Here is a 19,322-nt window from a genome sequence, read left to right on the forward strand (position 1 = left end):
TTAGTAGCCCGTTCACCTGCAGGTTCATGTGCATGTACTTCTCTATTTTGCCTATCTGATTATAACTCTTCTTCACACATTATGTTGGGCCATCATCTAACCTATTTGACCTTTGAGCCCGGTGGACCCAAAATCAAGCCCATGGATATTTTACGTGCAACAGCTACCTCTCGTTTTCTTGAAGTCATTAAATGCAAGAGGAATCTAAATAATTTCTAAACTGGAGGTCAAATCTTTTGACCATCCTTTTATAAATGCATAACTTTAACATTATATATGCAAGCTTACATGAGCTAACTCATTATAAAAAAGAGAGTGCACAACTCTTACTTAGAGTATCTCTAATAGTCTCTTAGTATGTTCTTAAATATAATATAAATAATGTGGCTCTTACCAAGTTAAGACATATATTTCTGTATCACCTCCAACGATACTTTTTATTTTTCCTCATATGTTATATTTTATTCATATTTCAAATTATGCATGACAAATGTTAAAATGAAACATGTGCATATGAATATTTGATTAATAAAAAGAAGTTAAGAGCTATCTAATGGCTCTTAAAAGAGAGAAGAGAGAAGAGGCTCTTGAGCTTTTTAAGAGCCACTAGGAGCTTGTTGGAGCTTATTTTTTGACATACTCTTCATATTTTGGTTTAAAAGCTTATTTAAAGAGTGTATTGAAAATGCTTTTAGAGCATCTCCAACAAACTCTTTAAACAAATTCTTAAGCGGAAAAATAAAGAGTATTGTCAAAATTGGAGCTCCAAGAGACTTTTAGAGGCTCTTTAAAATCTTAAGAGGCTCCTCTCTCTCCTCTTTTTTAAGAGTCAACCACTTGCTCTTAACTTATATTTTATTATAAAGTAATTCAACCACCCACTTTCTCTCTCCACTTTATATTGTACCACTATTAAATAAAGATATTTTAATATTAAAATGTTATTTAAAGAGTGAATATAAAAAGTGTTGTTAGAGGTGAATGTACATTAAGTTGCTAAGAGTTAATGTTTTATAATATATTTGAAGAGTATCTTAAGAGATTATTGGAGATGCTCTTATACACTTTCTAAAGTAACTATTGTTCCCTCCGTCACAACCATTTTTTTATACTTTCCTTTTTGAGATGTCTCATCTAATTCTTTACATTTCAAAACTTACCAAAAATAGTAAATGGATCCAATCACTTTCCCACTTTTTTTCCTTTTTTACACTACTTTTACTCCACTATCTACTTTTTATACATTAAAAATCAATGGGTTCCACTACTTAACTCACTGTTCTTTCTCTTTTTTACTACTTTATACATATTTCTTAACTTCCGTGGCCAAACCAAATATAAACAATTGGTCGGGACAAAGGGAGTATATTCTAAAAAATTTGCTAAAAACCTATCGTCTAATACCATGAAAACATTCATGTGACTATTCTTCACTCTTCTACTGCCCAGAAAATCTTCAATGTATTTTTTCTTACAATTCTGCAAAATTTCTCAAAGGAAACTCCACGAGATTCCTTAAATACATTAAACAAATTCACTCATTCTTAGCTTCCCGCGAAATCTCCTCAAGGAGCGCGGAATTTGACTTCTAAAATTCTATGGTCATTAACGCGAAAAGACATTACTTGCCTACTCACTTCAAATTTACTAATTCAATTCAAAATTTAAAATTTCAATTAACCTTATTGGTTCTAACATTATAAATCCTCTGTTGTCTTGTAATCAATATTTTAGATTCTTTGTACATATATCTATACTATATTATTATAAATAAAACACCTTTTATTTGATTGTTGGTCGGTTGTTTGGTACGGTAGATAACAGCCGTTAAATCATATTCATATTCACGTAAATGGGAACGGTTAGATTTAATAATAAATTATATTATTATATTAATATTTAAATTTCTCTCATAGGGTTCAGAATTCAAATCCCCATCAACAACATATAATATTTAAACTTTAATATTCTTCATTTGTATATTTTCTATCTTTGGATAATTTTTACAAGGTTAAAGTCCATCAATAATATATTATATTACATTATTTATTTTCAGTCATGATATATTATATTATATTATATTCAGACATATATTATTACATATATTATTGTGTCCATCAACAATATTTTATTCAAAGCATTTAGTTTGGATGCGGGATCTCTCAGAAAACGACCGGAGACTTGCGACAACTACTTTTGACCGATAATTTTTTACGAAATAGGACATACATATTTATGCACACATGTGAAGAGGGGCTTACGACAATGAACCAATGAACAGAGTTTTTTACGGTATTGATAAGTCTCATTTGAATAAAACTATGGGCTGAGATATTATATTATTGTTTATCGTTGTCTCGGTTACTGGTACTTTTATGAATTATTATTTAGTTAGGACACACATATTTGTGCATATCACAAGTCGGGGGTCTTTCGAGAAAATAACATCTCCATTCTTTGGAACGAGTGTAAGACTGCGTAGGTTATAACCTCCCCAGATACGGGTGTAGGCGTTATTATTAGATATGATTGATTGATTGATACCCGAGGTCGTAGTTAACAGGTTAGTTCTCAAGAGGTACATGCTTCAACTCTTTATCCAACTTCTATGTATACATAGTTATCCGTAGTTATCTTGACTACATATAAATTTATCATACATAAATAAAATATATACGAAGTATAAGAATAATTTAGTTTATTATTAAATGAATAAATAAATGAATCATTATCGATATGTTGGTGTATCATAAATCATATAAAATCTTAAATTTAAATGTATCAAAATCCGGACCGATGCTCTTTGGTGCATCTCTGTTTAAAGCACAAGAATACAAAAAAACAGGTAAATAGCATGTCCTCTCTGTCGAAGCCGAGTATAATCAGTGTCTTTCAAGATATATAACTATCCTAGCTAGCTGTATTACCAAACGCCAGACTTGAGACTTATTTTTTTATTATTAAATTATTAATGATTAATTAATATATTATTATTACTTAGTAGTACTTGACATTAAATAAAAAAATACAATTGATTCTTTAAGTCTATCTATTTATTTTTCCTAGCGTTTATATTTTCCCAGTATACTTCTCCACCTGGTCGCTATTTCTTTTGTTTGACAAATCTGTGACTCCCAATAAATCATAAATCTCTCCGATTAGATACTCTGTCGGTCGGTCGGTCGGGTTATTTGTTGCAGATCGGAGTTCGGGTCGGATCTTCCAAAACATGGCGGCTCCGCCTGTGAGAGCTAGAGCAGATTACGACTTTCTCGTCAAGCTTCTACTTATCGGCGATAGTGGTATGAATGCTTTTCTATTTACTTTTACATATTTTTATATATGTATGATCATGATTGTACTTCTTTGCTTTACTTGATCATTGTTTTTTCAGCTTTTAAATCAAACTATTATTGGTCTTTATTATTAGCTTTTATTATTTTAGTCAAAGTTTCTGTTTTTATTACAACTTATAATATGAAATTGAGAATTTACATTGTGTTATGAAAGATTGTTTTTTTTTTTGTAATTGTGTGATCGAATTTGACATGTAAAGAGGGTTTTACTTAAATCTATACCAAAGTCTGTGTTTGATTTTCGTGTATGTAATTGTATGATTGAATTTGGTATTGACCAAGTTTGGGGTGTTTCGAAACTTTATGTTAGATTGCATAAGTAGTGAGCTTTCAATTAGTTCGTTCTCCTTTAGGAGATGATAATGTTTGGTGGCTCTTGAAATACCACGGTTGAACAAGCAAGCCTTTATTTCCATATATGGGATCCGCGTTATTAGAATGTGTATCAAAGTCTTGTTCATGTCAATCATACGTATTTGAGATGCATATCGTTTGAACGGAATATATGATTAAATAAAGTTGGGTGATAATTTCTCTCTCCATACTTTTTCCTACCTTCTGCTAATTCATAAGACACCATAAGATATTAAATTATCATTTTTACTTAATTTGGTTAACACGTGTAGTGATATAAATTATTTTGTTCTTTTTTATCTTACATCAAGCAAACTGTAGTGACTACTTTTGCGCACTCCACTTTTTTATATCAAACAAACCATTCGTTTCTTTATGCAGGGGTTGGAAAGAGTTGCTTGTTACTCCGTTTCTCTGATGATTCATTCACAACAAGTTTTATTACCACAATTGGGTAAGTAAGTTGACCCATTGTTGTTATTATTGCTTCTAACCAGTAAAGCTCTGCGTCTTACTGAAGTACCTATATTGTCAGAATTGATTTTAAAATTCGGACTATTGAGCTTGACGGTAAGCGCATCAAACTACAAATATGGGACACTGCTGGTCAAGAACGATTTCGGACTATCACAACAGGTATTTTTACAAGTCTAGACGTAATTTTCCTCATTTTATATAATAAAGTGAGGATCTTTTTGTTGTTGTTGAAGTTACTGCAATTAGCTGTATTCTTTAGCTAACTACACTTTACAGTCTGCTTCTCATTTTTTTCTCAACACATTGTACTGATGTGTTCTGTTTAAATTAGAAAGATCACTATAGTAGACTGTAAGTTAATTTTGCTGACTTTACAAAGGATACCAACTACTTGAGTATTATCCCGTAACATTATAAAGAAGGAATGCACATATATGAGTCCCTGACTTGTAAGTGAATGCATCATGCATATAATGTATAGTAACTACTAACTACAGTAAAACATGTTCAGATGAAACCTGTAATTTTTTATGGGGCAATACACTATGCACGTATTACATATATAAAGCAAGGTTTTGAGGAATTGTTTACTGGTGTTGCGAATTACCGTTTGGTTATGTTTTATGAGAATGGATATTAATGCCTTGACAGATCATTAATATATCACGTCATTTCGAACTTCTCTCCGTTGCTTGTATGTTCCGACATGGGTTATTGTTTTGATGCAGCTTATTACAGGGGTGCAATGGGCATACTTTTGGTTTATGATGTCACCGATGAGTCGTCCTTTAACAGTATATCAATTTCCTTGATCCTTGTCATTCTCTGCATTTACTCTTTATTTTGTACCAGAAATAGAATAATTATGATATAACCATTTTGATACATAACTTATCATGTCCAATGGATTTACGTGTACTAGACATCAGGAATTGGATTCGTAACATAGAGCAGCATGCCTCTGATAATGTGAACAAGATACTGATTGGTAATAAAGCTGACATGGACGAGAGCAAAAGGGTAAACAATGCGGAAATAATTATAGTTTAGAACTTTAGATTCATATACAGTAAGTATTGACTAGAATATAATCTCTTGCAGGCTGTGCCAACATCTCGGGGACAAGCGCTAGCTGATGAATATGGCATCAAATTTTTTGAGACAGTAAGTTTGTGTTCCTTAACAGCAATTTCCTACCTAGAAATTCTCTATATGTTTGTTAGATGTGCTTGCAAGATTGTGCCTCTCTTATCATCTAGCATAAGAAAGTCCCGACTATTGTAAAAATCAGCTTAAATTTCACAGTTCTTTTTACATGTCACCTATGCAATTGATAGATACACGTTATATATATGTGAGTAGTTTGATGGGACTTTCATTTCCCTCTGCATATATTATTGTCAGTCACTAACTCTTCCAAACCCGTAAGGTGCTGGAGAAGGTAACTAGTTGGACCCCTTTTATAACAGTCCCACTCGAAAGCTCATCTTGTGATTAAGGAGTAGATCAGTATCAGCCTATCAGTATAAGCTTAATCATAAAAGCGGTGACAAAATCAAATATTGGAGAATATTGCGGTACCGGGACTGAAACATATGACCACTCATACCAATGGTTTGGTGCCTAAAAATATACTATGTTATGTTATTCTCCATGGTGGGGAAGGTTTAGTAATTACTCCCTTGTTCCATTATGTTAACCGATTGAGGTTTTGACCCGTCGATCATAAGGATTAAAACTGTTTCTCAGGAATTATAGTTATACTCTTTTCTATTTGTATCCGTGGAAGTGCACTGAAATACAAATAACAAATTAAAAATTTACATCTTTCTAGAATTTAGTTATCACAGAGGATTAACATCATGAAAAATGTATAAATAAGAAGACGAACAGCATATGAATGGAATATGTTTTTTAGTGGTCATATCTACCATAGCACAAAAAGTGCACTATCACCATAATAGTCAAATATAAATTTTTTCTACCTTGTTTTGAGTTGTTTTCTTCCTGCATAAGCTTACTCTGTTATATTCATTGGACAGAGTGCAAAGACAAATTTGAATGTGGAGCAAGTTTTCTTTTCCATTGCGAGAGACATAAAGCAAAGATTAGCAGAGAGCGAGACCAAAACAGAGGTTCCTTAAAGCACCTTACTCTTTGTATATGTGAAATGTTATATAATGTATATTACTATATTATACTTGCTTATTGATTTGTCATGTCATACTGTCAGCCTCAAACCATCAAAATCAATAAACCTGATCCAGGCAAGGATCAGACTGCAGCTCCACAAAAATCAGCATGCTGTGGTACTTAAGCTTGAGAAGTTGCACAAGTGACTGCACCTCAACTCTTCATTTATAGCATCATTGTTGCTAGTTCTCCCACCCAGTCGAAGCTGGGGCGTTTATTGTCTTTTTTACTTACTGCTGTTGTACTCCTTTCTCAAACTCAAAGAAAACTTAAATATATTGAATGCATTTTGGTAGCTGGCTGCAGCTAGGACAGTAGAACCTCGTGTAGGCACAACCTTTGTTCTTTTTGGAATTATACATCCTTATAAGTTTCTACAAAATATCTGAATCTTTTTGTTTAGACTTTAGACTAATTGTGTTACTTATCAAGTATATAGTTATGCTTTGATATGTATGTGTGTATAAATATCTCATATACAATCATATTTCATCGGAGTGTTATAGGTAAAAGGTATTTGGATGGTTAGCTAATAGTTGCCTGATATTATTAGTTTGTTCGGGGTGGGAGGGTGGGGGGGAATATTCAATTCCTTGACCTTGGTCATGGGAGAGGGAAAAGTGGCTTATCACCAGGCTTTGAATGAAGAACCTGGGATGAAGTTATTCAATGTTGTCAAGTAACTCACTGTTGTATGATTGGTTGATCATTTCTGTGTACTTCAAAATATAAAATCTATATGTTTTATCTTTAGTTTATATGTTATGAAGAGCAAAAAAGTACCTAGCCAAATGAATTGAACGGTACTAATAGTATTCCAGTCAATGGATAGGATATCTGATCCGATCAGGAGCCAATAGTGGATATAGATCACTTAAAATAAAATCTGATTAAAAAAAATCTGATCCAAAATAGATAGGATATGGATTTAATAAGACTCGACCCATAAATAATCCGATCTATATACGATGCACGGATTGTTTTTAACATTCGATAGTTTTTAATAATATATTTTATAATATAATTTTCAATAGTTGAAAAATAAATCGAAGAATATAATAAATTATAACAATATATGTTTTATAATAATTTGAGACTTGACTGAAAATAAATAATATAATATAATATATTGTTTAAATAAAGAATATAAAAGTTTAAATATAATAAACTGTTGACGGGGTTTGAACCTGAATCAATGAGAGCAGTTTAAATATTAATATAATAATATTTTATTATTGTATCCAATGGTTCTTATTTTTCTGACTTTAGATCTGACAGTTATTATTTGTCGTACCAAACAACTGTACCGAGTAACTACCAAACAACTGTACCGAGTAACTATCAAATAGAGGGTGTTATGCTTATAATAGTATAGTATATATATATATATATATATATATATTACATAATTATAGCTAAATTAAGCTAATTTGAAGTTATATTGTTAAATGAAGCTAATCTGAAAAATTCTTTTTTTTATTATTACATTCAGTTCCGTTGTTCCTCGTTCTGGACAAGGATTACTTTTCAGTTTTCAGTGACAATAGTTTAATGAAATCCCTCTATATACATTTCATTATTAACATTATACGAAAAGTCTCTTACTTCTATTCTATCGTGAAACAGATAACTTTGTTCATTTTATATTTTTACAGAAATTGTTTGTTAGTCTCTAATTTGCTTGTTTAAGGCTGAACAATGGAAAGCACAGATTATATTACAGTGATGTCACTCTTTACATTTTATGTTATCAGAATTCGTTGAAGCGTTTGTAATTTGTTTTATGCTACTGCAATATTTCTAAGTTTGCAAAATGGATTATAAATTTGTAATACGTGAACTTATGTATTTTTTTATTAAACTTTATATTTTAATTTTGTGAATCATTATTATTAGTGATTTTAACATATTATAAATTCAGTTTTTTTTTCTAAATATAACGGAGCGGAGCTCTAATCTGAAAACTCGAAAATCTTAAAAATCTGACTATGATCCGATCTGAATCCGAATCCGAATTCGAATTCACTAAAAATAAATAAATATTGATATGGATCAAAGACGATCTGATCCAAATCTGATCCATTAACGACCCTATATAGTAAGCATAGCCAAAGAGCATTAAGCTTTCTTCCCAGCATAGCCAAAGAGCATGAAGCTTTCTTCCCAGTTTCATTAGCTAATTGTATCAATGCTATGCTTTTGCTATGTACTTGTGCTTTATGTGTCAAATATATAAATCGGTTTTTTTTATGGTGTGCTATGAAAATATAATAATCACAATTTTTTATAATTTTATTTTATTTTAATTGGCCAATATTTAATAATAGCAGAGGATCTTCCTGCATTCATCACAATTACACCAATTAAAATACTATAAAATTATAGTTTTTGGAACTTAATTTATTCCCGTGAGCGCATAATGGACAAAAGACGGTATAAATTTGGTATATGTTTTATTTTGCCTACCTTTTAGCATATGAATAATTGGGCAATCTAGTAGCTAGTGACATGGCCTAATTCAGTAGCAGCATATATCACTATATTTCCCATATATTAAAAATAACCTAGGAAAAAATGAGTCAATTAAAAAAAGGGTTATAGGTAAAATACTCGTTGACATACCAAACACTGCCCCTTATGTGTATATGTAAAAAAAATAAGAGAATTTATCAAAAATATTAACTATACTAAGTTTTTTTATAAAAATACTATCTTTTCAAATTCATTGCAAATATACTATCTTAATTGTAAATATACTATTTTAATTATTTAATAATTATACTATGCTGACTGTGCGCTGACTGTATCTATGTTGACTGTGCACTGACTGTACCTATGCTGACATGGCAGCTGATGTGGCAAATGGATCACACCCAATGCTTACATGGCAAGTGGGTCCCATCAAATGCTGACGTGGCAGCTGATTGGGCAGCATGTGTGGTTGCTGATGTGCCAGTGGGCCCCGCAAGGACATCAATCTAAAATGCAACCAAAATCAAGCTTAAATGCAACCAAAAACAACCTTAAAACTTATTTTTGCAATTTTTTTTAAAATGTGATAATATTTTTGCAAAAATATTTTTAATCTTGGATATTTTTTCAAAAAAACCCAAAAAACAAAGAGAGACAAATTTAATGACCATTATACAAAATTAAGAGATGATTTAAAGTATGCCAATAATTTTACATTTTATAAATATACAGTTATTACATTAAAATCACATAAGTTTGTGCCCTTATACAAATATTATTTAAATTGCACTCAATTGTTTAATTTGATAAAAAAAATTAACATCATTTAAATTTAAATTAATATTTTAACAATAAAACAATCACTTATTATTGAATAAATTTTTATACAAATTTTCTGAAACCAAATTCAATAAAAAATATTTAATTTACAAAAACGGTATAAAATATTAAGAAATAACAAAACACATATTAAATAAATTCAAAATATTTTTTCACTGTATTTCTTATTTAAAATCATTTCATTCATATCTGACCAAAAAAATTAGTGATTTTTCAAAAATATCCAAATTACATAAAATATTTTTAAAAATACTTTGCAATCTCATATGCCACATTTGCAATCTCATATGTAACATTAAATGCAACATTTCAATCTCGTATGCAATTTCGAACAATCTCCTCTAAACTCTCATATACAACTTTAACTCTATTTATCTAAAGAAGCTAAAAAATATGGGTATTTTTGATAAATTTTTAAAAGATTATTATATTATTCGTGCCAAAATATTAGTTCGGTATAACTAGGGACGTAATCGAGACGAGCCGAATCGAACATTGACAGGCTCCGCTCGAACTCGATTAAAAAAATTCCGGCTCGAGCTTGAGTTTGACAGAACTTTTAATTTTAAACTCGAAACTCGGTTCGTAAAAAATTTGATATACTCGAATTTGTCTTGAAAACTCAAATAAATTTTACCAAATATTTAAAAAAACACAGTAGAAGAATTTATGATTATGTCTCCTGAATCAGAGTTTGCTGCTGAAGTGCGGTTTATCTTGATTCACGTGATTTGCGACTATTATGTGAAACCATGAAGTTTGCCCTGTACACACCTGAAAGGTAGCGAGTGCGAGTTCACTACGATAAAAAAATATTAATAAAAATCTAAAATATGATAAGTTCAATTCGAATTCAATTTGATTAAATATATAAAATATAAGTAAAATATTTAATATTTATAAAAAGTATATTTATAAAAAAAAAAATAATAAAAGGTCGATAAGTCGAAATAACTTGACTAGCTCGCGGACCCATGGAGTCATTTAAACTTTTTATCAAACCGGACTTTTTACAAGCACACAGGGCGAGTTCCGTGTATCCTATAGCGGCGTTAGGAGTAACCGTAAAACCCTAAAATTTAAAACCCAATCGAGCGTCGGCGGAAGAAGAAATGGTGAGAGATAAACAGCAAAAACAATCCAAACATGGTAAACACAGCAAACATCCTCGTCCGCCACTCGCCCCCACCAAACCCAAAACCAAGAAGACATCCAAAAATCAAAACAACAACAATGTTGTACTAGTAGAAGAAGCAACCACCCCTTCTCAGCAATTGTCTTTCTTCCTTAATTATTACCAGTCTTCTAATAAAATTCAACTCTCTTCTCTTGAACTCGATTCTTTTAAAGGTCTTGTCCTTTCCCCCCTTTATTTATGTCCAGCCTCCTAATTTGTTTACATCGTATTTATTATGTAATATAAAGAAAATTATTTTTTTATATGGAGTAATTAGTAACATTATTTCATAATGCAGATAGTTGTATTGCTGAGCTACCTAAAGAGCTAGCTCAAGATGCCAGCAATTTGAGTGAACATATGAAGACTGCTTTTGGACAGTCTTGGAGACACGAGCTTTGCGAAAAACAGATTGTACCGGAAAAGATTGAACCTGGGAATCCAGCACTTCTCGTGATTAGTTTGTCTGCATTGAGATCATTGGAACTTTACAGGTTTCGTGATTCTCCCTATTTACTCGGAATGAAATTATATGCAACTCTACATTGTTTCATAAATAAAAGTATTCAAGTTGGGTAGCTTGTTTGTTCTCGTTTTGCTACTGCAGGGGATTAAGACCGTTGAGTAAGGAATGTCATATTGTAAAGCTTTTCTCAAAACATATGAAGGTTGAAGACCAGGTACTAATATGTATTCTTGTTTGTGAAAAATATTCGAGCTTGAAAATTCATACGAAGAGTTATATTGCTTCTTTATTTTTGTTTATATAGTGTCTATATGTACACATCTTATGTTCCTTTTGAAAAGTACTTGCATTTGGTTAACAATAATAGATTAAGCTTCGACAAAAAAAAAATTATGATAAGATTGTCTTTGAGTTGGTGAATAACCAGAAAAATTATGCTGTCAAATCACATAGTGTGGAATATGTAGAAGTTGTTACGAGGTGGTTTATCCTTTTATAATGGGAGGAAAAACTTCCTATTGTGGTGTTTATCTTCCTACAAGAGGAAGAAATGCTAAAACCAGCTTCTTGTGAATGTTAAAATTTTTAAATTATGATACTTTCCTACTTACCTAAATGAATAATGAGGATTTGGGAGAATAGAAACTGGTCAAGATTCGTCAGTCTATTAATTATTTTGGAATACTGGCAATATGTTTAAAAAATCAAATACAAACTAATCCTTATTACAGACTTACAGTTGTCATTCTATGACAAGTTTGAGACATCAAGTATTAAAGAATAAACATTGGGAATATGGATGATTAAGTCGAGTTAACAGTTATTTTATACAGTTGCACTAGCCGATGGAGGGAGATTGTTCTTTGATTTTTGAAGTTCTTGTTTGATGGAGTTCATGGATTTTATGATCGTGAGTTTGATCAGTTAACTTGTTGCATTCTTGATGAGATTATAAAGAACAAAAGTAGAAGACCCTGAGATTAGTGGATTTTTAATAATATTTGTTGGATTTCTTCACTGTTAGAATGTAAATATGTAGATCAATTCTGTTAATTTTGTTGGTAATCGGAAAAATGTTACTGAGAGTCTTGCTGATGATCTCTTTGAGGGTTTAAACAGTTTTTTTTCCATACATCTATAAAAATCCTTTCTTGAAGATTGATATTGTCTTGTATTCATAATGAACAAGTTTAGATTGAAGGTCTTCAATTTCCGTAGCTTGTTTTCTGGTAAATTTACTTGAATTGGTAGTACTAGTAGTGTATTTGAAATTTTAACAGGAGCAATAAGTCAATAATTGTGAAATACCTGTGTGCCTGAAACTTTTAACAGGATCAGTTAGTCAACAATTGTGATGTTATATTTATATCTCTCAAGTTTAGAGTGTCTGTGTATTAATTTATTTTCTCTGACAATAGGTGTCCTCCTTAAAGAGTCGTGTTAATATTGCAAGTGGCACACCAAGCAGGTATGGAAGTGTTGCATAATTTCTTGTCAGTATTACATTAAATATGATGAGCCCTTTATTCTTGCGGCTTATAATTTTGTGTAACTGTAGCTGAAAAAAGCTCAGGCGTGATCTTCGAATCACCGGACTTCTCCTAGAGAAAAGTTGGGCCTGTAAATATACAAATGATATTGAAGACAAGTTAATTTCTTAGCTATTATTAATTTTAGTAATATGCAGTTGAGGAATGTATTTTAGTGGTTGAAATTTATTGCTAAAAATATCTAATCTTAATTACTCCCTCCGTCCCGGTGAGTTGTTTACGTACACTGTTTGCACGTATTTCGAGGCTTTAATAAAGTATAGTTCCATAATGTTTTTTTTAAAAAGAAAAATTCTGAATAAAAGTTTAAACATGAAACTTTTTTTCAGAATTTTTTTTAAAAAAAATATTATGGAAGTATAGTTTAAACGAGCATTGAAAAGCGTGCCGAAAAATAACGTAAACAATCCGGTGGGACTGAGGGAGTATATAATAGTAACAGTATATATATAAGGTATGATTTCAATTTATAGCAGGTGCATGTTATTTTTTATGAAAACGCTTCCTTGACAGAGTTCAAAACTTCAGTTTCTGATAATTTGTCATTGTATGGGGCAATTCTGAAGCTAACTTTCTTTTCACCATCATAAATAGTTGTATAACAATGTAGCATGCTGTATTTTACACTTTTAAGTATATTTATCATGATTTTTTAGAGCTCCTTTAATCTATTTAAGTTATCTGCACAACCACACACATTACATCTTTAAATATGCTTATAGGATCAAGAAGCTGATCGATATGGAAGTTTTAGGATTGTCACGGTTACAAATTATTGTGCTTGACATGCACACTGATGTAAAGGGCTATTCATTACTTTCACTTCCTCAAATCAGGTTTGACGATTCCTGTCCCACATCTTCCCAACTTGTTTCTTGTTGTAGATTTATCATAACTTTAAGTGTATCTTTCTGTATTCACCTTTTTAACCAACGAATAACAGGGATGAGTTTTGGGACTTGTACAAGTGCTACTTTCACCAAAGAGTACTTAAAGGTGATCTTCGCATCTGCCTCTATGGTCCAACACCAGTTATTTACAAGGGAAAGAAAAATATCATTGATAAGTGAAGATACTCAAAGCAGCTAAACATCGTACGTGTAAAACAACACATTATATTTTGGGTCCCCCCCCCCTAGGCCGAGTTTCCAAAGTTATATTTAGCTTGGAAGGACTTTGTATTGCATGTGAGATATTGTGTTGTCCTCCCGTTTAAGAGATATAGACATTCAAGTACTTGTAAGGAGTTTTGTCCCCAGGCACGCCTTAAAAAGCAAGGCTTGAGCCCGGTTGCTACCTTGATACTTATGTTAATTTAGTATGATTACAATGTGATACCTGTGTTAATTTGGTATGATTACAATGCGATAGAGTAAAAAAAATAACTGTGGCTAGTAAATAGTAATATAATAGCTTAAAGCACAAAGGATTTCACGCAATTCTACTTTGAAAAAGTTAGGTACAAATTGACAACTTCACACATGCTAGTAATTTCATCATTTAAATCAAACACATCAGTAATGTAGAAAAGAAAAAGGGATTGAAGAAAGAAAAAGGGATTAAAGAAGTCATCATTTACATGAACAAGATAGATGCTTAAAATCATCATCTGCTGCACATTCTGTAACAAGTTCAAATTCTCTGGCATTTTAAGAGCAACAACCACCGCTTTGTGTCTGATATTCTGGCTTTTGTTTTAGTATGTTTCTCTTAACTATGCTTGATCCTTCTTCTGAAAGACTTGGAACCTCCATTATCTGCAATAAAAACATCAATTTCTTATTAATATTTGGAACAACAATGTATCACTTCAATCCCCCGGCAGGTAACTCTACAAAATCTATGACTCTGGCGTTGTGTTCAGTGAATATTGCACAAGAAAGATTGATCATTTTGTTGTTTGGTACCAGGAAATGCTGACAATTACTAGTTATTCGGACACCATAACACAGATTTATGTCCTTTTGTATTCTACTATGTATGATGCATAAATATACAACACAAATGCCATGGCACAGAGTACAGAGCATATAATGTATCGCCATAGCATAGAATATAAAGCATATAATGTTTAATTTTGTACCTTTAGTGCAAGCTCTTCAAAGCATTGCTCCACATTTTCTCGAGTTTTAGCACTACATTCAAGAAATAAGCATCCATGCTCTTTTGCCAGAGCAATCCCTTCTTCCCTACTTACAACCCTTTCTGATTCCTGGAAACATCGATACTTTAGGAGATAAAGTAGACTCACTTGACCAAGAATCATTAGTCAGATCTGAGGAATTGTTTTCTATCATCGTGCCTGTGTGTGTGCGTGTGTGTGTGGCTGAAGTAAACTTGAGTGTGGTAAATCCAAAGATACTTGACTCTAGTTTCCAAACAAAAAGCTGTGCTTGAAACCCTATATATTAGTATGATTATAGAACTAACGGGAAGTCAAAGCTTACAATGTCAACTTTGTTTCCAACAAGCATCTTGACACAATTCTGATTTGTGGAGTAGAGGTCCACTTCTTTCGCCCATACATCTGATAAGTTTGTAAATGTGTCTCTCCTTGTAACATCATAAACTACATGACGTATAAAAATAGATTTTAGCCGACAATTAACATGGGCTTAAATCACTCCAGTGTAAAGTTTGAATAAACAATTGAAATATTGTGAACAGCAAACCCTTGTAGCCAACCCAAATACTACAACCAGTGAATTTATTAGTTCACAGAAAGCCAGAAGCCGTATGCAGGTGTTCGGAGATATTACAAACTTTGGACAACTGAAATTACATTTGAATTCACTTTTGCTTCTATAAATATTACAAACTTTGGACAACTTTGGAGATATTACATTAGTCCCATCAGTGAAGATGTTACAGGTTTTGAGCAAGGATGCTAATATATATATAATTTTTAAGATCCGTTGGATATTTGGTAAAAATAATAGGAAAACTTAAAGAATGTGTAATAAGCTTGCAACAGATAAATTAAATATAAAAATTTAGTCTAATTTTGTTGCTTTGTTTTCATTAGTTAGATCATGTGGCTGCAGGCGCAAGCACATTAACATTTAAACGTTTGTGTATTGTGTATTAGACTTGATATAATGTTTGTTCGCTATATTTCACGAAACTGTGTTGACTTACACTTATACGTTACACTTCTGCTCGATAATTGACTTCAAAAAAAGTAGCTTACCAAGAATAATCCCTTGGGCACCTCTATAATAGGAGCTTGTCAATGTCCTGAACCTCTCTTGTCCAGCTGCAAAAGTAATAATTGTCAGGAACCCATCCTTCATACATACAATTTAATAACTTAATATACATACTCTCGTCAAACAATTTGTTTCTTTGGTTAATTATATAAGTTGCATGTGTGGGCGAGTTAACATACAAGACTGGCAGATTCGTGGGGGTTCTTCCTTTGTAAAATTGAAGTCACTCGTCTATGATGATCAATATAGATCTCTTAAATGTAGGGGCATAAATTTACCACTCTCATGTAAAAATTAATATTGTGATGTGGACGAAAATAAGTAGCATCTTCCCAGAAAAAACCTAAAAACCTTTGCATAAAACATATATTAGGTGAGAAATCAAAAGTATGTAAAACTGAAAGCTTAAAAGTAAAGTACACACATCAGGCCATTATGATCTTACAGGTAAAGCAAGTAAGGAGGATAAGGGAAGAAAATGCATAAACAATTTATATATTTCCAGACCAGGAACAGATACTCTTATCAGAACTTTTTTGATAGTGGATGTCAGTACATACATCTTATTCAGCAGAGTGGTCGAAAGTGTGGTGAATCATTTTCCTACATCTAGTTATCATCAAGGGGCCCTTAAGTCAATATACTAATCTAGTTTGGAAAATGACATCTTCCTCTAAATTAATAGATATTGCTTTAGTAGTAGATCAAATAGAATGGTTTCACTAAGATTGAAAAATCTGAGGGTTTAGAGCAAATTCTTATGTTAAAAAATAGATTAAATTAAAATGGTGAACTAATACCAGTGTCCCAAATGGTCAGCTTCAACTTTTTCCCACCAACTGTAAGCTGCTTGATTTTGAAATCTACACCTGGACATGGTTAAGAAGGAATTAAAAACATTAATCAATCAGCCTATAACTACACAAACAAACATCATTTTGCACTAATTAACACATTAATGCCATATTGCCATCTATGAATGCCAACTGAAAAGTGTTAGGTTTAAAAAATGCAGACAAAAAATGGCAGCAACGTAAGACCTGTAGAAAACACCCAATTCGTGACAAGTCTGACTTACAGCCACACATGAGGAAAAAAATAAACGAATAAAATGGCATACAGCTGCACACTTGCCTTGTGATAGCTTAAGATACAAATGACTAATGCTTCATTTAGTTGGAATGAATGTAATGAGAGTGGAGAAGAATGAAAATTGTGAAGAAAATCAAAGTGGAGAGAAGGATCTAAGAGGATCAAATGAAAAAAAAAATATATGAAAAGTGCAATTTTTTATATGGTGAGGTTTGTAAAGAAATGAAGTAGGAAGGACACGTTAATTTTCCAAGTGGTGGGCTTAAGCTCCAATTTAAGTTGGTAAGAATGAAACGTAGAGAGTAATAGACGTTATAAATATTTACCAAGAAAAAAGCACAAATTTCATTTCATTCCCTCCCAATTTCATTTTTCCTATTCAGAGGATAATAGCTATCTAGTAGACATCTTCAGCTGGTTGACGGAGCGAACCTTTAGTCCCAACTCCCAAGTGCCCTCCTATGAGAGAACAAGTTCTCCTCCATGTTGAGGTTTATTCAATAAGAAGCTTGGACATTTGCCACATGCCGACTCCTGAAGTAGTATCTTTGTCAGGCATAGCAGATTAGAGTTGTGCCACTACAGTGTATCACTTGAGAAATCTGTATTATTGCAGTTGTGTGACATGGCAAGGGCTTATAGCATGTAGGAAATAGTAATTCTGTCATTGTGAACCTTGTTGGAGATGCTCTTAGGCAACAGGCACAACCTACTAAAACCGAATCTTCTTGTTCTTCCTCGGCAATATGTGCTTATATGCATCGTGCTACAAAAGCTACATTAGCCGTACTTGAGAAGAGCAAAAAACCTCAAGTCTGTAGTGTTAAAACAGAGTGATGGTAGTTAAGAATGCAGGTTGTCAGGAATACTTCAAAAGTCATGAATGGACAGATTATGGGAAAATGACATCCGTTATTTAAAAATTGATCTGAAGCATCAACAGTAGGAGTGACAAGCCCAATGAAAATGGTTACAAAATAATTGGCAAAAAATCTAACAAAGACCAGACATTTTAGAACGAGGTCCGAAAGGTCTAGCAATAGGGAAAGGTGCAAAAAAAATGTTGGTGGAAGGTGCAGTCATTGGGCTGGGATGGTAGCACGCTAAGAGAGGGGTAAGTTGATAGCTGTTGGGGTGAGGAATGGGGATTAATCACAGAAGATACACATGTTCTAGTTTTAATTTGTTTTGTCATGTTCGTAGAAATGGCAATGCAGTAACTCATTTAGCAGCCAGATTTTCTTAACTCAATCCCCCAGAGTTATAAAAACCTTGGGAGTAAACATAGTTATGTGCTTCATAAAAAGCATGACATACATATTAAGGCTCTGGCACAGAGTTTGGGGACAACAAAACTTAGAAATTAGATTATATTTATACCTGTATGTCATTTGGATGGAAATGAGACACTTTCCATATTTTATTTTATTTTGCTAATTAACACTTTCCATATGTTACTAAGCAATAAAATCATAGAGAATAGATTACAAAATAAACCAAAATAAATAGATATCAACACAGATATCACATTCCAATCAAAGAATACTTATAAAATAGTAGTAGCTGCAAAATGTGTGTGTTTGTGAGAGAGAGATGTGAGAGAGAGAGAGAGAGTAAAATCACAAACCAATGGTGGGAGAGATATCTTGATCAACAGAATTGGAAATGAAAGTGAGAAGAAGACTGCTTTTGCCGACGGCAGAATCACCGATGAGCAAGATCTTAAACGACAGATCGTAGTTGCTTCCACCACCACCTTGTCCCGAAGATGATCCCATGGAATATATCTCTGTGTTGTTTTATCAACTGTTACTGCTGCTAATACAAGTACTTTATTTTCCTTAAAAAAAGTAGCTGGTAGCTACTTGTTTGTTTGTGTAGGCTAATTAAAACAAATCTACAGGAGCAACAAACAGGCAGTTACAATGTCTCGATTTAATGTAGAACAAGGGAGAAGTGAAGTTTTTGTATAATAAACAAAAAAGTTAATGAATGAAAGTGATAAAGCAGGGCACTAAAGCAGTAACTGATGGCAACTCCTTTTCATATTCGTTTCCTTTGTATTGTGGCTTGGGTTTTGTTCTTCATGATTCTTCCGTGTCGGTTGTCGGAACCTGATGGGGCACGTTTCCTTAT

At 32.4% G+C, this 19,322-nt stretch overlaps 3 protein-coding genes across 3 annotated transcripts; 2 read left to right on the forward strand and 1 right to left on the reverse strand.

Moving 5' to 3' along the window:
• Positions 1–3,032: 3,032 nt before the first annotated feature.
• On the forward strand, positions 3,033–6,789 carry LOC141692476 (ras-related protein RABE1a-like). Its single transcript, XM_074497335.1, has 8 exons — positions 3,033–3,302; positions 4,092–4,164; positions 4,246–4,346; positions 4,916–4,981; positions 5,110–5,207; positions 5,289–5,351; positions 6,230–6,322; positions 6,421–6,789. The coding sequence occupies exons 1-8, from the start codon at positions 3,230–3,232 to the stop codon at positions 6,502–6,504; spliced, it is 651 nt and encodes a 216-aa protein (XP_074353436.1). The 5' UTR covers positions 3,033–3,229; the 3' UTR covers positions 6,505–6,789.
• A 3,888-nt stretch (positions 6,790–10,677) lies between these two features.
• On the forward strand, positions 10,678–14,220 carry LOC141690332 (uncharacterized). The gene is made up of 6 exons (XM_074495107.1): positions 10,678–11,042; positions 11,168–11,363; positions 11,477–11,549; positions 12,754–12,803; positions 13,608–13,721; positions 13,829–14,220. Exons 1-6 carry the CDS (start codon positions 10,805–10,807, stop codon positions 13,953–13,955), a joined length of 798 nt encoding a protein of 265 aa, XP_074351208.1. The 5' UTR covers positions 10,678–10,804; the 3' UTR covers positions 13,956–14,220.
• Positions 14,221–14,277: 57 nt separating this feature from the next.
• Positions 14,278–19,248, reverse strand: LOC141690333 (ras-related protein RABC2a-like). The gene is made up of 6 exons (XM_074495108.1): positions 18,814–19,248; positions 16,895–16,963; positions 16,076–16,141; positions 15,333–15,454; positions 14,969–15,097; positions 14,278–14,642 (listed from the first exon to the last, which is right to left on the reverse strand). The coding sequence occupies exons 1-6, from the start codon at positions 18,962–18,964 to the stop codon at positions 14,535–14,537; spliced, it is 645 nt and encodes a 214-aa protein (XP_074351209.1). The 5' UTR covers positions 18,965–19,248; the 3' UTR covers positions 14,278–14,534.
• Between the last annotated feature and the right edge of the window lie 74 nt (positions 19,249–19,322).

Source organism: Apium graveolens, chromosome 10 (genome assembly GCF_009905375.1).
Source record: "Apium graveolens cultivar Ventura chromosome 10, ASM990537v1, whole genome shotgun sequence".
In the NCBI taxonomy this organism is placed as follows: Eukaryota; Viridiplantae; Streptophyta; class Magnoliopsida; order Apiales; family Apiaceae; genus Apium; species Apium graveolens.

Bases quoted from the DNA above. Each gene is read 5' to 3' on its own strand.
- LOC141692476 (XM_074497335.1), top strand. From the start codon at position 3,230: ATGGCGGCTCCGCCTGTGAGAGCTAGAGCAGATTACGACTTTCTCGTC. The intron at 4,165-4,245 runs GTAAGTAAGTTG...CTATATTGTCAG, and splicing joins AGTTTTATTACCACAATTGG to AATTGATTTTAAAATTCGGA. The intron at 5,352-6,229 runs GTAAGTTTGTGT...TTCATTGGACAG, and splicing joins GCATCAAATTTTTTGAGACA to AGTGCAAAGACAAATTTGAA.
- LOC141690333 (XM_074495108.1), bottom strand. From the start codon at position 18,964: ATGGGATCATCTTCGGGACAAGGTGGTGGTGGAAGCAACTACGATCTG. The intron at 15,455-16,075 runs GTAAGCTACTTT...TACGTCATGTAG, and splicing joins TGCCCAAGGGATTATTCTTG to TTTATGATGTTACAAGGAGA. The intron at 14,643-14,968 runs GTACAAAATTAA...TTTTTATTGCAG, and splicing joins TTGAAGAGCTTGCACTAAAG to ATAATGGAGGTTCCAAGTCT.
- LOC141690332 (XM_074495107.1), top strand. From the start codon at position 10,805: ATGGTGAGAGATAAACAGCAAAAACAATCCAAACATGGTAAACACAGC. The intron at 11,364-11,476 runs GTTTCGTGATTC...TTGCTACTGCAG, and splicing joins AGATCATTGGAACTTTACAG to GGGATTAAGACCGTTGAGTA. The intron at 11,550-12,753 runs GTACTAATATGT...CTCTGACAATAG, and splicing joins ATATGAAGGTTGAAGACCAG to GTGTCCTCCTTAAAGAGTCG.